General features: G+C 40.2%; 1 protein-coding gene across 2 annotated transcripts in view; it reads right to left on the bottom strand.

The window, feature by feature from the left end:
* The window catches only part of LOC135530266 (dynamin-2-like), a 76428-nt gene extending 55598 nt beyond the window's left edge, over positions 1-20830 (bottom strand). For both annotated transcript variants that reach the window (XM_064958616.1, XM_064958617.1), the window contains exons 1-5: positions 20354-20830; positions 12041-12114; positions 8493-8642; positions 3568-3668; positions 262-364 (exon numbers count right to left, since the gene is read on the bottom strand). In XM_064958616.1, coding sequence (XP_064814688.1) covers positions 262-364; positions 3568-3668; positions 8493-8642; positions 12041-12114; positions 20354-20514 — 589 coding nt within the window. In that variant the 5' untranslated portion in view covers positions 20515-20830. The remainder of the gene's footprint in view (positions 1-261; positions 365-3567; positions 3669-8492; positions 8643-12040; positions 12115-20353) is intronic.
* Positions 20831-21718: the final 888 nt, after the last annotated feature.

Below are 21718 nucleotides of genomic sequence, written 5' to 3'. Positions count from 1 at the left end.
CACAGGTCGTCGCCGTGGCAACTTTCCACTCTCTCTCAAACACCTCTCCATCCCATTATATGAATAGATCAGGTAAGAGTTTGACCACCTTTTATGCAGCGAAAAACAGCCAAATATTTACACATCGGATTTTAGTAACCACATTGTGGGCCTGTTAGAACACATACAACATGACGGATTTGCCCGACACACACACACACACACACACACACACACACAGACGTAACCCCTCTACACACACTCTGCCCCCCCCCTCCTTACCTTGAGGGTCGACCTCCTTAGAAATCTTGAGAGCATCAGAGTTGGCCAGATCCTGGTTAGCTGGAGTCACAGCCAGGATCAGACAGGATTCTTTAGTTATGAACTGCATATAATAGGATCAGACAGGATTCTTTAGTTATGAACTGCATATAACAGGATTAATAATTAACACTTTCCCTTTAACATATACTTAATTAACACTTTCCCTTTAACATATACTTAATTAACACTTTCCCTTTAACATATACTTAATTAACACTTTCCCTTTAACATATACTTAATTAACACTTTCTCTTTAACATATACTTAATTAACACTTTCTCTTTAACATATACTTAATTACCCCCTTTCTCTTTAACATATACTTAATTACCCCTTTCTCTTTCCCTTAACATATACTTAATTACCCCCTTTCTCTTTAACATATACTTAATTACCCCTTTCTCTTTCCCTTAACATATACTTAATTACCCCCTTTCTCTTTAACATATACTTAATTACCCCTTTCTCTTTCCCTTAACATATACTTAATTACCCCCTTTCTCTTTAACATATACTTAATTACCCCCTTTCTCTTTAACATATACTTTATTACCCCCTTTCTCTTTAACATATACTTTATTACCCCCTTTGTCTTTAACATATACTTAATTACCCCCTTTCTCTTTAACATATACTTAATTACCCCCTTTCTCTTTAACATATACTTAATTACCCCCTTTCTCTTTAACATATACTTAATTAACACTTTCCCTTTAACATATACTTAATTACCCCCTTTCTCTTTAACATATACTTAATTAACACTTTCCCTTTAACATATACTTAATTACCCCCTTTCTCTTTAACATATACTTAATTACCCCCTTTCTCTTTAACATATACTTAATTAACACTTTCCCTTTAACATATACTTAATTACCCCTTTCTCTTTAACATATACTTAATTAACACTTTCCTTTAACATATACTTAATTACCCCCTTTCTCTTTAACATATACTTAATTAACACTTTCCCTTTAACATATACTTAATTACCCCTTTCTCTTTAACATATACTTAATTAACATTTTCCTTTTAATATATACTTAATTACCCCCTTTCTCTTTAACATATACTTAATTAACACTTTCCCTTTAACATATACTTAATTACCCCTTTCTCTTTAACATATACTTAATTACCCCTTTCTCTTTAACATATACTTAATTACCCCCTTTCTCTTTAACATATACTTAATTACCCCCTTTCCCTTTAACATATACTTAATTACCCCCTTTCTGTTTAACATATACTTAATTAACACTTTCCCTTTAACATATACTTAATTACCCCCTTTCTCTTTAACATATGCTTAATTAACACTTTCCCTTTAACATATACTTAATTACCCCCTTTCTCTTTAACATATACTTAATTACCCCCTTTCTATTTAACATATACTTAATTACCACCTTTCTCTTTAACATATACTTAATTACCCCATTTCTCTTTCCCTTAACATATACTTAATTACCCCCTTTCTCTTTAACATATGCTTAATTACCCCCTTTCCCTTTAACATACACTTAATTACCCCCTTTCTCTTTAACATATACTTAATTACCCCCTTTCTCTTTAACATATACTTAATTACCCCTTTCTCTTTCCCTTAACATATACTTAATTACCCCCTTTCTCTTTAACATATACTTAATTACCCCCTTTCTCTTTCCCTTTAACATATACTTAATTACCCCCTTTAACATATACTTAATTACCCCCTTTCTCTTTCCCTTTAACATATACTTAATTTCCCCCTTTCTCTTTCCCTTTAACATATACTTAATTACCCCCTTTAACATATACTTAATTACCCCCTTTAACATATACTTAATTACCCCCTTTCTCTTTCCCTTTAACATATACTTAATTTCCCCCTTTCTCTTTCCCTTTAACATATACTTAATTACCCCCTTTAACATATACTTAATTTCCCCCTTTCTCTTTCCCTTAACATATACTTAATTACCCCCTTTCTCTTTAACATATACTTAATTACCCCCTTTCTCTTTCCCTTTAAGATATACTTAATTACCCCCTTTCCTTTAACATATACCTAATTACCCCTTTCTCTTTAACATATACTTAATTACCCCCTTTCTCTTTCCCTTTAACATATACTTAATTACCCCCTTTCTCTTTCCCTTTAACATATACTTAATTACCCCCTTTCTCTTTCCCTTTAAGATATACTTAATTACCCCCTTTCTATTTAACATATACTTAATTACCCCCTTTCCCTTTAACATATACTTAATTACCCCTTTCTCTTTAACATATACTTAATTACCCCATTCTATTTAACATATACTTAATTACCCCCTTTCCTTTAACATATACTTAATTACCCCCTTTCTCTTTAACATATACTTAATTACCCCCTTTCTCTTTAACATATACTTAATTACCCCCTTTCTCTTTAACATATACTTAATTACCCCATTCTATTTAACATATACTTAATTACCCCCTTTCTCTTTAACATATACTTAATTACCCCCTTTCTCTTTCCCTTTAAGATATACTTAATTACCCCCTTTCCTTTAACATATACTTAATTACCCCCTTTCTCTTTAACATATACTTAATTACCCCTTTCTATTTAACATATACTTAATTACCCCCTTTCTCTTTAACATATACCTAATTACCCCTTTCTCTTTAACATATACTTAATTACCCCTTTCTCTTTCCCTTTAACATATACTTAATTACCCCCTTTCTCTTTAACATATACTTAATTACCCCTTTCTATTTAACATATACTTAATTACCCCCTTTCTCTTTAACATATACTTAATTACTTCAACATGTACTTTATTACTCTTTGGATATGAACTACACACAACATAGAAGATATACTGTATTACTTCAATATTTAAAGTGTATAGAGAATAGAGTGCCATTTGGTCAAAAGTAGTGCACTATCTAGGGAATAGGATGCCATTTGGTCAAAAGTAGTGAACTATCTAGGGAATAGGATGCCATTTGGTCAAAAGTAGTGAACTATCTAGGGAATAGGGTGCCGTTCTTATCAAAAGTAGTTTACTATCTAGGGAATAGGGTGCCATTCTAGTCAAAAGTAGTGCACTATCTAGGGAATAGGATGCCATCTGGTCAAAAGTAGTGCACTATCTAGGGAATAGGGTGCCGTTCTTATCAAAAGTAGTTTACTATCTAGGGAATAGGGTGCCATTCTAGTCAAAAGTAGTGCACTATCTAGGGAATAGGGTGCCAGTTGGGACCGTAACTACAGTCTCTGACCTGCATCAGCATGTCTCTGATCTGGTGCTCGATGTCGACTGGCTGGTCTCCCACCGCTACCTTAGTCATCCCTGGTAGATCTATAAGAGTCAGGTTTAACACTGAGGAGGGAGGGATAGAGGGAGGAGGGAGAGAGGGATGGGAGTAGGGAGAGAGGGATGGGAGTAGGGAGAGGGAGAGAGGAAGGGAGGGTGTGTGGGAAAGGGGGGATGATAGAGGGAGGGAAAAGGGACAGAGAAAGAGAGAGAGACAGAGGGAGAGAGGGAGAGGGAGGGAGAGAGAGAAGGGGAAAGGGACAGAGAGAGAAATACAGAGGGAGTGAGAGAGAGAGACAGAGAGAGGCAGAGAGAGAGGGAGAGAGAGAGAAACAGAGAGAGAGAGAGACAGAGAGAGACAGACAGAGAGAGACAGACAGAGAGACAGACAGAGACAGACAGAGAGAGAGAGAGGGAGAGAGAGATTAAATTATTCAATTCAAATGGAAAATGTATTTGCTCATTGTACATCAATCTACAGAGAGGGAGGTTTACACTGTAACAGGGGTGTTCACAAAGAGCTGTAGATGGGCCTTGGGATGAGAGATGTGTACCTAACCTGACCTGGGAGAAGTGTACCCAATCTAACTTGAGAGCTGTGTACCTAAACTAACTTGAGAGAGGTGTACCTAACCTAACCCGAGAGATGTGTACCTAAACTAACTTGAGAGATGTGTACCTAAACTAACCTGAGAAATGTGTAACTAACCTGAGAGCTGTGTACCTAACCTAACGTGAGACATGTGTAACCAACCTGAGAGATGTGTACCTAACATAGGAGACGTGTACCCAACCTGAGAGATGTGTACCCAATCTAACCTGAGAGATGTGTACCTAACCTGACAGATGTGTACCTAAACTAACCTGAGAAAGGGAGTAGGGAGTATCTGATAGTCCTAGATATATCAGTGAACCATGGGAGACTGGTAGGGAGTATCTGATAGTCCTAGATATATCAGTGAACCATGGGAGACTGGTAGGGAGTATCTATAGTAACATGGAAGCAATAGGAGATGAGGAACAGGAGACAGAGTCAATGCAACATGTTCTCACGTCATTCACAGTAACAGCATGGAACTAGACTATAGTAACTATAGTAACAGTATGGAACTAGACTATAGTAACTATAGTAACAACATGGAACTAGACTATAGTAACTATAGTAACAGTATGGAACTAGACTATAGTAACAGTATGGAACTAGACTATAGTAACTATAGTAACAGTATGGAACTACACTATAGTAACAGTATGGAACTACACTATAGTAACTATAGTAACAGTATGGAACTAGACTATAGTAACTATAGTAACAACATGGAACTAGACTATAGTAACTATAGTAACAGTATGGAACTACACTATAGTAACAGTATGGAACTAGACTATAGTAACTATAGTAACAACATGGAACTAGACTATAGTAACAGTATGGAACTAGACTATAGTAACTATAGTAACAGCATGGAACTAGACTATAGTAACTATAGTAACAGCATGGAACTAGACTATAGTAACTATAGTAACAGTATGGAACTAGACTATAGTAACAGTATGGAACTAGACTATAGTAACTATAGTAACAGTATGGAACTAGACTATATTAACAGTATGGAACTAGACTATAGTAACTATAGTAACAGTATGGAACTAGACTATAGTAACAGTATGGAACTAGACTATAGTAACTATAGTAACAACATGGAACTAGACTATAGTAACAGTATGGAACTAGACTATAGTAACTATAGTAACAACATGGAACTAGACTATAGTAACAGTATGGAACTAGACTATAGTAACTATAGTAACAACATGGAACTAGACTATAGTAACAGTATGGAACTAGACTATAGTAACTATAGTAACAACATGGAACTAGACTATAGTAACAACATGGAACTAGACTATAGTAACAACATGGAACTAGACTATAGTAACTATAGTAACAACATGGAACTAGACTATAGTAACAGTATGGAACTAGACTATAGTAACTATAGTAACAACATGGAACTAGACTATAGTAACAGTATGGAACTAGACTATAGTAACTATAGTAACAACATGGAACTAGACTATAGTAACAACATGGAACTAGACTATAGTAACAACATGGAACTAGACTATAGTAACTATAGTAACAACATGGAACTAGACTATAGTAACAACATGGAACTAGACTATAGTAACTATAGTAACAACATGGAACTAGACTATAGTAACTATAGTAACAACATGGAACTAGACTATAGTAACAACATGGAACTATACTATTGTTAAGGTATTTTTATCAATAATGCCTAAATTATGTATACATTTCAATCAGGACTATGGCTAAACATAATACTATTATGTTACTGTATGGATGCATGAATCTCATTATAATCCTAGTACTGAATACAATGTGTGTAATTATAATCAAGAATTAGAACAAAGACTGTTTGTTCCTTGGAAGAAATGAATGAACTTATCGTCAGACTGGCAAGAATGCTTATCTACACAGGGAGACCTTGGGCTAGTAGTACATTATCTAAACCAGTGGTGATCGATGTAGGAAGGCTTGTGAACTATACTGCCATTGTATCGGAGTGGAGGAGGGACAGTTTAAAACCTTTGATGTCATTTTTAGTTTATAACCTGTTGTAAAATTGTACCATGTTCTGTACTCTCGAGAATAAACACTATTGATTGATTTTGAGACTGGTCGCTGTCCATATTATGCAACTAAGTATCTTACAAATTCTTAGGAATGGGCTGAGTGATTCATTGAATTGGTTAAAAAACATAGAGGAATTAAATTCCTCTAACGACTGTAGTAACATGGAACTAGACTATAGTAACATGGAACTAGACTATAGTAACATGGAACTAGACTATAGTAACATGGAACTAGACTATAGTAACATGGAACTAGACTATAGTAACATGGAACTAGACTATAGTAACATGGAACTAGACTATAGTAACTATAGTAACAACATGGAACTAGACTATAGTATTGAGGGGTATTTTGAAGTATGCATCATGTGTAGTGTTAATGGTAGCAGGGGTTACCTGGGTAGTATTGCTGGGATTTCACCTTCTTGGGCCATTTGATGCTGATTTACCTCAGGATGAGGTACAGTTGATTAAGGTCACCACTATCAGGTGACCATGGAGAAGGAGATGAGCGAAGTGAATATAATATGTTATTAGATCACCTTTTGTAACCTGTGGCTGAACAGGGGAAGACTGGGTGAAAGCATGAGGAGGTTTTTTTAGGGCCTTCATTTTTGTGGAACCCAGCAGAACAGTATCCCGAAGGCATAGAGGCAGACTAGGGGAGAGTGGGAATCATCATGTTATCGGGTATAGAGTCAGGCTACGGGAGAGTGGGAATCATCATGTTATCAGGTATAGAGGCAGGCTACGGGAGAGTGGGAATCATCATGTTATCGGGTATAGAGGCAGGCTAGGGGAGAGTGGGAATCATCATGTTATCGGGTATAGAGTCAGGCTACGGGAGAGTGGGAATCATCATGTTATCGGGTATAGAGTCAGGCTACGGGAGAGTGGGAATCATCATGTTATCAGGTATAGAGTCAGGCTAGGGGAGAGTGGGAATCATCATGTTATCAGGTATAGAGTCAGGCTACGGGAGAGTGGGAATCATCATGTTATCGGGTATAGAGGCAGGCTAGGGGAGAGTGGGAATCATCATGTTATCAGGTATAGAGGCAGGCTAGGGGAGAGTGGGAATCATCATGTTATCAGGTATAGAGTCAGGCGAAGAGAGAGTGGGAATCATCATGTTATCAGGTATAGAGTCAGGCGAAGAGAGAGTGGGAATCATCATGTTATCGGGTATAGAGTCAGGCTACGGGAGAGTGGGAATCATCATGTTATCAGGTATAGAGGCAGGCTAGGGGAGAGTGGGAATCATCATGTTATCAGGTATAGAGGCAGGCGAAGAGAGAGTGGGAATCATCATGTTATCAGGTATAGAGGCAGGCTAGGGGAGAGTGGGAATCATCATGTTATCAGGTATAGAGGCAGGCGAGGGGAGAGTGGGAATCATCATGTTATCGGGTATAGAGTCAGGCTACGGGAGAGTGGGAATCATCATGTTATCAGGTATAGAGTCAGGCGAAGAGAGAGTGGGAATCATCATGTTATCAGGTATAGAGGCAGGCTAGGGGAGAGTGGGAATCATCATGTTATCAGGTATAGAGGCAGGCGAAGAGAGAGTGGGAATCATCATGTTATCAGGTATAGAGTCAGGCTAGGGGAGAGTGGGAATCATCATGTTATCAGGTATAGAGTCAGGCTAGGGGAGAGTGGGAATCATCATGTTATCAGGTATAGAGTCAGGCTAGGGGAGAGTGGGAATCATCATGTTATCAGGTATAGAGTCAGGCTAGGGGAGAGTGGGAATCATCATGTTATCAGGTATAGAGTCAGGCTAGGGGAGAGTGGGAATCATCATGTTATCAAATGTTTGTTTTTTCTTTGAATATGTAAGACAACATCTCCAGCGGAAACGGATGAAGTCAACATCTCCAGCTGAAAAGTCATTATCAGTTGTCCGACGAGGGATGGAAAAGAGAGTCCATAGTGTAATTACAGATCAGAGGACATTAGTCTCGGAGGTGTCAACGAAATAATCAACCGTGAGAGTGAATCATGTTTTATTTTCTGTTCATGTATAAGTCATTTCAAAGTTTATGTGACGTTGAACAGTATGGAAATACTATTGAAAAAGGAGGGACTGTCGGGTTGTAGTTTGAAATACTTGCCTATACTGGTTAATGGTTACGGTCACTGATAAGGTTGGTTGTGTGTGTGTGTGTGTGTGTGTGTGTGTGTGTGTGTGTGTGTGTGTGTGTGTGTGTGTGTGTATGTGTGTACCATTAGGGGAATAGACTCGGAGGTTGATGGGAACAGCAGAGATTCCCTTATTGGACCCAGTGATGCGATCAGTCTCGGCCTCAATCTCCAAACGCACCTCATCAAAGTCCACAAACTTACGACCTTTACAATGAAGGAACTCAGCATACTCTGTTATTAGGGAGGGAGGGAGGGAGGGAGGGAGGGAGGGAGGGAGGGAGGGAGGGAGGGAGGGAGGGAGGGAGGGAGGGAGGGAGGGAGGGAGGGAGGGACATAGAGAAGAGGTTCAAGGGAGAGAGAGAGGCAGAGAGAGGGATAGAGAGAGGGCGAGAGAGAGGGCGAGAGAGGGCGAGAGAGGGCGAGAGAGAGGGAGAGGGAGAGAGAGAGAGAGAGGGAGAGAGGGAGGGAGGGAGGGAGGGAGGGACATATAGAAGAGGTTAGAGGGAGAGAGAGAGGGACATAGAGAAGGAGGTTAGAGGGAGAGAGAAAACATCTGTAAGTCACCACAAAAACGAAGCATGTCATGACATGTCATGATTGATTAAATTCAGATTGTGTTACTGGCCTACACACCATACCCCATAATGTCAAATTTGAGTTATGTTTTTACATTTTTTGACTAATTCATTAAAAATGAAAAGCTGAAATGTCTTGAGTAAATAAGTAATCCACCCCTGTGTTATGGCGAATCTAAATAAGTTCAGGAGTAAAACATATGCTTAGCATTTCACATAATAAGATGTATGGACTCACTCTGTGTGCAATAATAGTGTTTAACATACTTTTTGAATGACTGCCTCATCTCTGTACCCCACACATATAATTATCTGTAAGGTCCCTCAGTCGAGCAGTGAATTTCAAACACAGATTCAACCACAAAGACCAGGGAGGTTTTCAAATGCCTCGCAAAGGAGGGCACCTATTGGTAGATGGGTCAACAAAAAGAAGCAAACATTGAATATTTCTTTCAACATGGTGAAGATACACTTTGGATGGTGTATCAATACAGCCAGTCACTACAAAGATGAAGGGATCCTTCCTAACTTAGTTGCTGGAGAGGAAGGAAACTGCTCACAGTTTTTCACCATGAGGCCAATGGTGACTTTAAAACAGTTACAGAGTTTAATGGCTGTGATAGGAGAAAACTGAGGATGGATAGACAACATTGTAGTTACTCCACAATACTAACCTAAATGACAGTGTACAAAATACAAATATTCAAAATCATGCATCCTGTTTGCAATAAGGCACTAAAGTAAACCTTCAAAAAATGTGGCAAAGAAATTCACTTTATGTCCTGAAATACAAAGTGTTATGTTTGGTGCACATCACTGAGTACCTTTATATGTTAGAGCATGGTGGTGGCTGCATCATGTTATGGGTATGCAAGAACGAGGGACTTTTCTTTAGGATGAAAAATAAACAGAATAGAGCTAAGCACAGAAAACCTGGTTGAAACTGCTTTCCAACAGACACTGGGAGACAAATTCACCTTTCAGCAGGACAATAACCTAAATCACAAGGCCAAATATACACTGGAGTTGCTCACCAAGGCAACAGTAAATGTTCCTGTCTGGCCTATTTACAGTCAAGACCTGAAAATGGTTGTCTAGCGATGATCAACAACCAACTTGACAGACCTTGATTATTACGGAAGCTATTTTGGTCAAGATGGGGGATTTTTAGACAGGGTCCATTCTAGAGTTCTAAGGTGATTTTTAGACAGGGTCCATTCTAGAGTTCTAAGGTGATTTTTAGACAGGGTCCATTCTAGAGTTCAAAGGTGATTTTTAGACAGGGTCCATTCTAGAGTTCTAAGGTGATTTTTAGACAGGGTCCATTCTAGAGTTCTAAGGTGATTTTTAGACAGGTTCCATTCTAGAGTTCTAAGGTGATTTTTAGACAGGGTCCATTCTAGAGTTCTAAGGTGATTTTTAGACAGGGTCCATTCTAGAGTTCTAAGGTGATTTTTAGACAGGGTCCATTCTAGAGTTCTAAGGTGATTTTTAGACAGGGTCCATTCTAGAGTTCTAAGGTGATTTTTAGACAGGGTCCATTCTAGAGTTCTAAGGTGATTTTTAGACAGGGTCCATTCTAGAGTTCTAAGGTGATTTTTTAGATCGGGTCCATTCTAGAGTTCTAAGGTGATTTTTAGACAGTGTCCATTCTAGAGTTCTAAGGTGATTTTTAGACAGGGTCCATTCTAGAGTTCTAAGGTGATTTTTAGACAGGGTCCATTCTAGAGTTCTAAGGTGATTTTTAGATCGGGTCCATTCTAGAGTTCTAAGGTGATTTTTAGACAGTGTCCATTCTAGACAGTGTCCATTCTAGAGTTCTAAGGTGATTTTCAGACAGGGTCCATTCTAGACAGGGTCCATTCTAGAGTTCTAAGGTGATTTTTAGACAGGGTCCATTCTAGAGTTCTAAGGTGATTTTTAGACAGGGTCCATTCTAGAGTTCTAAGGTGATTTTTAGACAGGGTCCATTCTAGAGTTCTAAGGTGATTTTTAGACAGGGTCCATTCTAGAGTTCTAAGGTGATTTTTAGACAGGGTCCATTCTAGAGTTCTAAGGTGATTTTTAGACAGGGTCCATTCTAGAGTTCTAAGGTGATTTTTAGACAGGGTCCATTCTAGAGTTCTAAGGTGATTTTTAGACAGGGTCCATTCTAGAGTTCTAAGGTGATTTTTAGACAGTGTCCATTCTAGAGTTCTAAGGTGATTTTTAGACAGGGTCCATTCTAGAGTTCTAAGGTGATTTTTAGACAGGGTCCATTCTAGAGTTCTAAGGTGATTTTTAGATCGGGTCCATTCTAGAGTTCTAAGGTGATTTTTAGACAGTGTCCATTCTAGACAGTGTCCATTCTAGAGTTCTAAGGTGATTTTCAGACAGGGTCCATTCTAGACAGGGTCCATTCTAGAGTTCTAAGGTGATTTTTAGACAGGGTCCATTCTAGAGTTCTAAGGTGATTTTTAGACAGGGTCCATTCTAGAGTTCTAAGGTGATTTTTAGACAGGGTCCATTCTAGAGTTCTAAGGTGATTTTTAGACAGGGGTCCATTCTAATTCTAGAGTTCTAAGTAATTCTATGGTGAGATCAATCTTCTACATTTCTCCCTCATTCTCCTTTACAGATACTTTATCATAACATGTCTTCAAATATCTTTGTCTGTGTGTGTGTGTGTGTGTGTGTGTGTGTGTGTGTGTGTGTGTGTGTGTGTGTGTGTGTGTGTGTGTGTGTGTGTGTGTGTGTGTGTGTGTGTGTGTGTGCATCCCCGTGTGTGTGTGTGTATGTGTGTGTGTGTGTGTGTGTGTGTGTGTGTGTGTGTGTGTGTGTGTGTGTGTGTGTGTGTGTGTGTGTGTGTGTGTGTGTGTGTGTGTGTGTGTGTGTGCGCGCATGCATCCCTGTGTGTTTGTGCGTGCTTAAGTGTGTGTGTGTGTCTCTGTGTGTGTGTGTGTGTGTGTGTGTCTCTGTGTGTGTGTGTGTGTGTGTGTGTGTGTGTGTGTGTGTGTGTGTGTGTGTGTGTGTGTGTGTGTGTGTGTGAATGAGTGAGTGAGTGAGTGTATTCACCTGCTTGGTTGTTGACCAGTTGAAGGACAAGAGGTCTTCGGGTCACGATACCAGAGCCCCGGGGTAGAAAGTCCCTTAAAAAAAGACACAGATCATTTAACGCACACACACACACACACACACACACACACAACACACACACAGGGATACACACACACACACACACACACACACACACAAACACACACACAGGGATACACACACACACGCACAGGGATGCACACACACACACACAGGGATACACACACACAGGGATACACACACACACACACACACGCACACACACACGCACAGGGATGCACACACACACACAGGGATGCACACACACACACACAGGGATGCACACACACACACACACACACAGGGATGCACACACACACACACACACACACACACAGGGATGCACACACACACACACACGCACAGGGATGCACACACACACACACAGAGACACACAGGGATGCACACACACACACACACACACACACACACACACACAGTGAGACCACTCAGTGATTTCCATAACCTGTTCATTATTACGGGGACAGCCGAAGAACCCTTTTGTTCTAAGAGTGTACACTTTTCTAATGTAACATTGTGCTTTGGCACTATCATCAATACGTCATGCCAACAAAGCTAATTGAAATTGAATTGAGAGAGAGGGAACGAGAGAGAGATGGAAAAACAGTGAGAGAAAAGAGAGAGAGAGAGAGAGAGGGAGAGAGAAAGGGGGAGAACAAGAGGGGGAGATTGAGGGAGAGAGATGAAGGGAAAAAGAGAGACTGAGAGAAGATAGAAATAGGTTATTTGACTCTCGATACGATGGAAATCAAATCATTTCCAGGTCAACGTCTTTGCATCAACCCAGGGCCCTGAAAGCATCCGTGTGTGTGTGTGTGTGTGTGTGTGTGTTAGATCCAGGACAGTAAGGGGGAGGGGAATACGGACAGTCAAGTTTCTCCCAACCAATCACTATTGCACACACACACGCACACACACACACACACATACAGTACATTAGGGCTGACCCCAATTAGTTGACTGGTCGATTGTTTGGTCGTCAGGCTGTTGGTTGACTAAGATTGTTTGAGTCGAGCAGTAACAAATACATATATATTTGCTCCCATCTCAGGGCACTAATCCATTATGGAGGCCGAGACAAAAAGCCTATTTATACTTGATCTGAAGATATGGTCAGAGGCTCCATATGGAGGGTGTGACCCAATTGCAGAGCCTCCAGAGGCAAGCACCTAGTGCATCGCCATGCCCCTCCCAAATGTTGAACCAACGCAGAGGCCCAACGGCACTCCCTACCGCATCGCCATGCCCCTCCCAAATGTTGAACCAACGCAGAGGCCCAACGGCACTCCCTACCGCATTAACATGCCCCTCCCAAACGCCTCCCAATGCAGAGGGCTCTGTACAGCTCTACATTGACATGATTGGTTAGCTCACAGAGCATTGCACCTGTACATAGACCATCTGTAAATAGCCCATCCAACTACTGCCTCCCCATTCTGTATTTATTTATTTATTTTGCTCCTTTGCACCCCAGTATCTCTACTTGCACATTCATCTTCTGCACATCTATCTTGCACATTCACTCCAGTGTTTAATTTCTATATCGTAATTACCTCCCCACTATGGCCTATTTAATGCCTTACCTCCCTTAAAATACCTCATTTGCGCACACTGTATATATACTTTTTATTCTTCTGTATTATTGACTGTATGTCGTTGTTTATTCCATGTGTAACTCTGTGTTGTTGTATGTGTTGAACTGCTTTGCTTTATTCTTGGCCAGGTCACAGTTGTAAATGAGAACTTGTTCTCAACTGGCCTATCTGGTTAAATAAAGGTGAAATAAAATTTAAATATTAAAATAAAAATGGTAGGTGGGGGCTGTTACATCCGGGAAGAAAACACAAACACACTTCCTTGACAACAGCTCTGCACTGCTCTGCAAAGCGCAAGAAGCATAAATGCCCTGACTTCTCCTGAAGCCGTATCACCGTAAATGCTGCAAGGCCCAATGCAGAAGTCAGATTGACCATGCAGCGCCCAGATGTACAATGTACTTCTCTCTGCAGAATGCGCTCTCTCCTGCCAATTTGGGCACATTGTTTCATAACTTCATTGTGTGAATTTGCATCTGTGACTATCAATTCCCAATTTTATACATTTTATATATATATATATATATATATACAGTGGGGCAAAAAAGTATTTAGTCAGCCACCAATTGTGCAAGTTCTCCCACTTAAAAATATGAGAGAGGCCTGTAATTTTCATCATAGGTACACTTCAACTATGACAGACAAAATGAGAAAAAAAATCCAGAAAATCACATTGTAGGATTTTTTATGAATTTATTTGCAAATTATGGTGGACAATAAGTATTTGGTCAATAAACAAAAGTTTATTCCAATACTTTGTTATATACCCTTTGTTGGCAATAACAGAGGTCAAACATTTTCTGTAAGTCTTCACAAGGTTTTCACACACTGTTGCTGGTATTTTGGCCCATTCCTCCATACAGATCTCCTCTAGAGCAGTGGTGTTTTGTGGCTGTTGCTGGGCAACATGGACTTTCAACTCCCTCTAAAGATTTTCTATGGGGTTGAGATCTGGAGACTGGCTAGGCCACTCCAGGAACTTGAAATTCTTCTTACGAAGCCACTCCTTCGTTGCCCGGGCGGTGTGTTTGGGATCATTGTCATGCTGAAAAACCCAGCCACGTTTCATCTTCAATGCCCTTGCTGATGGAAGGAGCTTTTCACTCAAAATCTCACTATACATGGCCCCATTCATTCTTTCCTTTACACGGATCAGTCGTCCTGGTCCCTTTGCAGAAAAACAGCCCCAAAGCATGATGTTTCCACCCCCATGCTTCACTGTAGGTATGGTGTTCTTTGTATGCAACTCAGGATTCTTTGTCCTCCAAACACGACGAGTTGAGTTTTTACCAAAAAAATCTATTTTGGTTTCATCTGACCATATGACATTCTCCCAATCTTCTTCTGGATCATCCAAATGCTCTCTAGCAAACTTCAGACGGGCCTGGACATGTACTGGCTTAAGCAGGGGGACACGCCTGGCACTGCAGGATTTGAGTCCCTGGCGGCGTAGTGTGTTACTGACGGTATGCTTTGTTACTTTGGTCCTAGCTCTCTGCAGGTCATTCACTAGGTCCCCCCCGTGTGGTTCTGGGATTTTTGCTCACCGTTCTTGTGATCATTTTGACCCCACAGGGTGAGATCTTGCGTGGAGCCCCAGATCGAGGGAGATTATCAGTGGTCTTGTATGTCTTCCATTTCCTAATAATTGCTCCCAGTTGATTTCTTCAAACCAAGCTGCTTAACCCCCCCCACCCCACACACACACACACATACATACATACATACATACATACATACATACATACATACATACATACATACATACATACATACATACATACATACATACACACACACACACACACACACACACACACACACACACACACACACACACACACACACACACACACACACACACACACACACACACACACACATACATACATACATACATAACTTCTTCCTAACTGTTTAGCCCTGACCAAGCAGACAGGAAGGAAGTGAGTGATCACCCTACATCCCAAATGGAACCCTATTCCCTATGTAGTGCACTACTATTGACTGGGGCAAATATGGTGTAGTGCACTACTACATAGGGTTGACCCCTAGACTTACTGCAGCCACCACACACACACACACACACACACACACACACACACACACACACACACACACACACACACACACACACACACACACACACACACACACACACACACTGTCCACCAGAGATGACATATGACATCACAGCTTATGACATCAATAATGACCTCACCACCTAGCCACCCCATCAATGCCCCTACTGTCTATCTCTCTGAGACACACACACACACACACACACACACACACACACACACACACACATACAGGCTAACACGCTGGAGTCTGTAAATATGGATGGGGCATGAGAGGGACAGAAAACATGTTATCTTTCATACAATGTAATAGACTACAGACCCTATTCCCTTTATAGTGCACTAAGTACTACACTATGGACCCTATTCCCTTTATAAGTAGTGCACTAAGTAACACACTATGGGCCCTGTTCCCTTTATAAGTAGTGCACTAAGTAATACACTATGGGCCCTATTCCCTTTATAAGTAGTGCACTAAGTAATACACTATGGACCCTATTCCCTTTATAAGTAGTGCACTAAGTACTACACTATGGACCCTATTCCCTTTATAAGTAGTGCACTAAGTAATACACTATGGGCCCTATTCCCTTTATAAGTAGTGCACTAAGTACTACACTATGGACCCTATTCCCTTTATAAGTAGTGCACTAAGTACTACACTATGGACCCTATTCCCTTTATAGTGCACTAAGTACTACACTATGGGCCCTATTCCCTTTATAAGTAGTGCACTAAGTAATACACTATGGGCCCTATTCCCTTTATAGTGCACTAAGAACTACACTATGGACCCTATTCCCTTTATAAGTAGTGCACTAAGTACTACACTATGGACCCTATTCCCTTTATAAGTAGTGCACTAAGTACTACACTATGGACCCTATTCCCTTTATAGTGCACTAAGTACTACACTATGGGCCCTATTCCCTTTATAGTGCACTAAGTACTACACTATAGGCCCTATTCCCTTTATAGTGCACTAAGTACTACACTATGGGCCCTATTCCCTTTATAAGTAGTGCACTAAGTAATACACTATGGACCCTATTCCCTTTATAGTGCACTAAGTACTACACTATGGACCCTATTCCCTTTATAGTGCACTAAGTACTACACTATAGGCCCTATTCCCTTTATAGTGCACTAAGTACTACACTATGGGCCCTATTCCCTTTATAAGTAGTGCACTAAGTAATACACTATGGACCCTATTCCCTTTATAGTGCACTAAGTACTACACTATGGGCCCTATTCCCTTTATAAGTAGTGCACTAAGTACTACACTATGGACCCTATTCCCTTTATAGTGCACTAAGTAATACACTATGGGCCCTATTCCCTTCATAAGTAGTGCACTAAGTACTACACTATGGACCCTATTCCCTTTATAGTGCACTAAGTAATACACTATGGGCCCTATTCCCTTTATAAGTAGTGCACTAAGTAATACACTATGGACCCTATTCCCTTTATAGTGCACTAAGTACTACACTATGGGCCCTATTCCCTTTATAAGTAGTGCACTAAGTAATACACTATGGACCCTATTCCCTTTATAGTGCACTAAGTACTACACTATGGGCCCTATTCCCTTTATAAGTAGTGCACTAAGTAACACACTATGGACCCTATTCCCTTTATAGTGCACTAAGTAATACACTATGGACCCTATTCCCTTTATAGTGCACTAAGTAATACACTATGGGCCCTATTCCCTTTATAGTGCACTAAGTACTACACTATGGGCCCTATTCCCTTTATAAGTAGTGCACTAAGTAATACACTATGGACCCTATTCCCTTTATAGTGCACTAAGTACTACACTATGGACCCTATTCCCTTTATAGTGCACTAAGTACTACACTATGGGCCCTATTCCCTTTATAAGTAGTGCACTAAGTAATACACTATGGACCCTATTCCCTTTATAGTGCACTAAGTACTACACTATGGGCCCTATTCCCTTTATAAGTAGTGCACTAAGTAACACACTATGGACCCTATTCCCTTTATAGTGCACTAAGTACTACACTATGGACCCTATTCCCTTTATAGTGCACTAAGTACTACACTATGGGCCCTATTCCCTTTATAAGTAGTGCACTAAGTAATACACTATGGACCCTATTCCCTTTATAGTGCACTAAGTACTACACTATGGGCCCTATTCCCTTTATAAGTAGTGCACTAAGTAATACACTATGGACCCTATTCCCTTTATAGTGCACTAAGTAATACACTATGGACCCTATTCCCTTTATAGTGCACTAAGTAATACACTATGGGCCCTATTCCCTTTATAAGTAGTGCACTAAGTACTACACTATGGACCCTATTCCCTTTATAAGTAGTGCACTAAGTACTACACTATGGACCCTATTCCCTTTATAAGTAGTGCACTAAGTACTACACTATGGACCCTATTCCCTTTATAGTGCACTAAGTAATACACTATGGACCCTATTCCCTTTATAGTGCACTAAGTAATACACTATGGGCCCTATTCCCTTTATAAGTAGTGCACTAAGTAATACACTATGGACCATATTCCCTTTATAGTGCACTAAGTACTACACTATGGACCCTATTCCCTTTATAAGTAGTGCACTAAGTACTACACTATGGACCCTATTCCCTTTATAAGTAGTGCACTAAGTACTACACTATGGGCCCTATTCCCTTTATAGTGCACTAAGTACTACACTATGGACCCTATTCCCTTTATAAGTAGTGCACTAAGTACTACACTATGGGCCCTATTCCCTTTATAAGTAGTGCACTAAGTAATACACTATGGAACATATTCCCTTTATAGTGCACTAAGTACTACACTATGGACCCTATTCCCTTTATAAGTAGTGCACTAAGTACTACACTATGGACCCTATTCCCTTTATAGTGCACTAAGTACTACACTATGGACCCTATTCCCTTTATAGTGCACTAAGTACTACACTATGGGCCCTATTCCCTTTATAGTGCACTAAGTACTACACTATGGGCCCTATTCCCTTTATAAGTAGTGCACTAAGCACTACACTATGGGCCCTATTCCCTTTATAGTGCACTAAGTAATACACTATGGACCCTATTCCCTTTATAAGTAGTGCACTAAGTAATACACTATGGGCCCTATTCCCTTTATAAGTAGTGCACTAAGTACTACACTATGGACCCTATTCCCTTTATAAGTAGTGCACTAAGTACTACACTATGGACCCTATTCCCTTTATAGTGCACTAAGTACTACACTATGGGCCCTATTCCCTTTATAAGTAGTGCACTAAGTACTACACTATGGGCCCTATTCCCTTTATAATTAGTGCACTAAGTACTACACTATGGACCCTATTCCCTTTATAAGTAGTGCACTAAGTACTACATTATGGACCCTATTCCCTTCATAAGTAGTGCACTAAGTACTACACTATGGACCATATTCCCTTTATAGTGCACTAAGTACTACACTATGGACCCTATTCCCTTCATAAGTAGTGCACTAAGTAATACACTATGGACCCTATTCCCTTTATAAGTAGTGCACTAAGTAACACACTATGGGCCCTATTCCCTTTATAGTGCACTAAGTAATACACTATGGACCCTATTCCCTTTATAAGTAGTGCTCTAAGTACTACACTATGGGCCCTATTCCCTTTATAAGTAGTGCACTAAGTACTACACTATGGACCCTTATTCCCTTTATAAGTAGTGCACTAAGTAATACACTATGGACCCTATTCCCTTTATAAGTAGTGCACTAAGTAATACACTATGGGCCCTATTCCCTTTATAAGTAGTGCACTAAGTAATACACTATGGGCCCTATTCCCTTTATAAGTAGTGCACTTACTACACTATGGGCCCTATTCCCTTCATAAGTAGTGCACTAAGTAATACACTATGGACCCTATTCCCTTTATAGTGCACTAAGTAATACACTATGGACCCCTTTATAGTGCTCTAAGTAATACAAGTTCAATAGGATAGAGTCAATATAAACAGACAGACATACTGCTGGTCTATGAGCTGATTACTGTGTGTGTGTGTGTGTGTGTGTGTGTGTGTGTGTGTGTGTGTGTGTGTGTGTGTGTGTGTGTGTGTGTGTGTGTGTGAGAGAGAGAGAGAAAGAGACTTCCCCCCTTTCTCAAACCCCCACTATCTCTCCCCCCACCCCACGCCCTTTATCCCTTTATTTTGACAGCTATTTGCGCAAAGTGCGTAAACGTTATTCGTGAATAAACCCGCTCATCAGAACCGGAAAAAAGACATGACAACTCGTAGACCCGATGTTGCTTTGTTGGCTACTTTTACGCCATGCAAGGGACGGTATATATAGCATATAACTTGCACTACAAACTTGATGTAAAAAGCCCCAAAGCTCCGCCAGCATCCAACCGTTCACTTTATATTGGTTGACTGTCTATGTGTATTTCTATACTCAACCCGTTACCCAGCTCTGGTCCAGAGCGTTCGTGCGCGTTCCCTCTTTCACTCATAAATGTATGAACGCGTAGTAACGCCAAGGACCAGAGCTAACCATTACTTCTCACCTTCCAACGAAATTTTCCAGAACCGAGCTTTTCCCGGCGCTCTGCCCTCCGACCACGGCGATTTGCGGCAGGTCCAGGTTGCAGCTCTGGCCGATGCAGCTGAAGGCGTCCTGGAGCTTGTTGATGAGGGGAATAAGGTCTTCCATACCCCGGTTCCCCATGGCTGCTGCTCTTCTCTCCGGCGGACTCAACTCAGGATTCTCGGAGAGACAGGGAGAGAGAGACAAGACTCCGAGAGAGAAATGGGTCGGATCTTTGCGCTCTCTCACTTGCGAACTGGAGTTTCCTTTCACGGAAAAAGCGTAAAAGTCAAGTCGACTGTTAAAACGTGATTGTTGTCAGATTTGGGTTCGGCTCAGTAACTAGATTCTAAATAACAGGGCTACAGTGACGCGCTATTTAAATTAATAGAAAAGACGGAATAGAAAACTACAGTGATAAAACTTCAGTCAGTCATCATCCGGTCAGGCGACACGCAGACTCTGCTCCAGACCGCGGCTCCGCCTGTCATCCACTTACACCTCTTCTCATTGGTCATCACAGTGTCTGTCAACGTATAGGAGGAGCCTACTGTATGATTGGTTTTCGTGCGTTGAGAAAAATGGACGTTAGACACGCCTCCGTGGACCCGGCAATGTCCTGCTATTGGCCGCAAAGGGTGTCAATCAAATACCCTTCTCCCCGCCCCTTCTCAAAAGTTTAGAGTGTCTTTCTCGCCTTTGCATCCTCTCATTGTCTCCTTTCATTTGACCTTAATTCAACTACACTGATCTGAAAGAGCTGAATAGGTGAAACACACACCAGTTCGTGTCAAAGCTTTACTTCTCTTGAGATAATCAGACATAAACAGGAGTGTTGTGTTTAGAGCAAGATGCAAAGCAAATCACATTTTATTGGTCACATACACATGGTTAGCAGATGTTATTGCGAGTGCAGCGAAATGCTTGTTCAATCACAAAAATATGTGAAAAACTAGATCTATTGATACAGTAGCTTACTATACAGTATCGTTATAAAGCATTGATATAAATCATTGTTATAGAGTATTGTTATATACAGCATTGATATACAACATTGTTATATACAGTATTGTTATATACAGTATTGTTATACAGTATTGTTATACAGTATTGTTATATACAGCATTGTTATATACAGCATTGTTATATACAGCATAGTTATACAGTATTGTTATATACAGCATAGTTATACAGTATTGTTATATACAGCATAGTTATATACAGTATTGTTATATACAGCATAGTTATATACAGCATTGTTATATACAGCATAGTTATATACAGCATAGTTATATACAGCATAGTTATATACAGCATAGTTATACAGTATTGTTATATACAGTAT

This window comes from Oncorhynchus masou, unplaced genomic scaffold (genome assembly GCF_036934945.1).
Source record: "Oncorhynchus masou masou isolate Uvic2021 unplaced genomic scaffold, UVic_Omas_1.1 unplaced_scaffold_1307, whole genome shotgun sequence".
Classification (NCBI taxonomy): Eukaryota; Metazoa; Chordata; class Actinopteri; order Salmoniformes; family Salmonidae; genus Oncorhynchus; species Oncorhynchus masou.
Note: the sequence above shows the minus strand (reverse complement) of the source record. Positions and strands in the feature narration are given on the sequence as shown.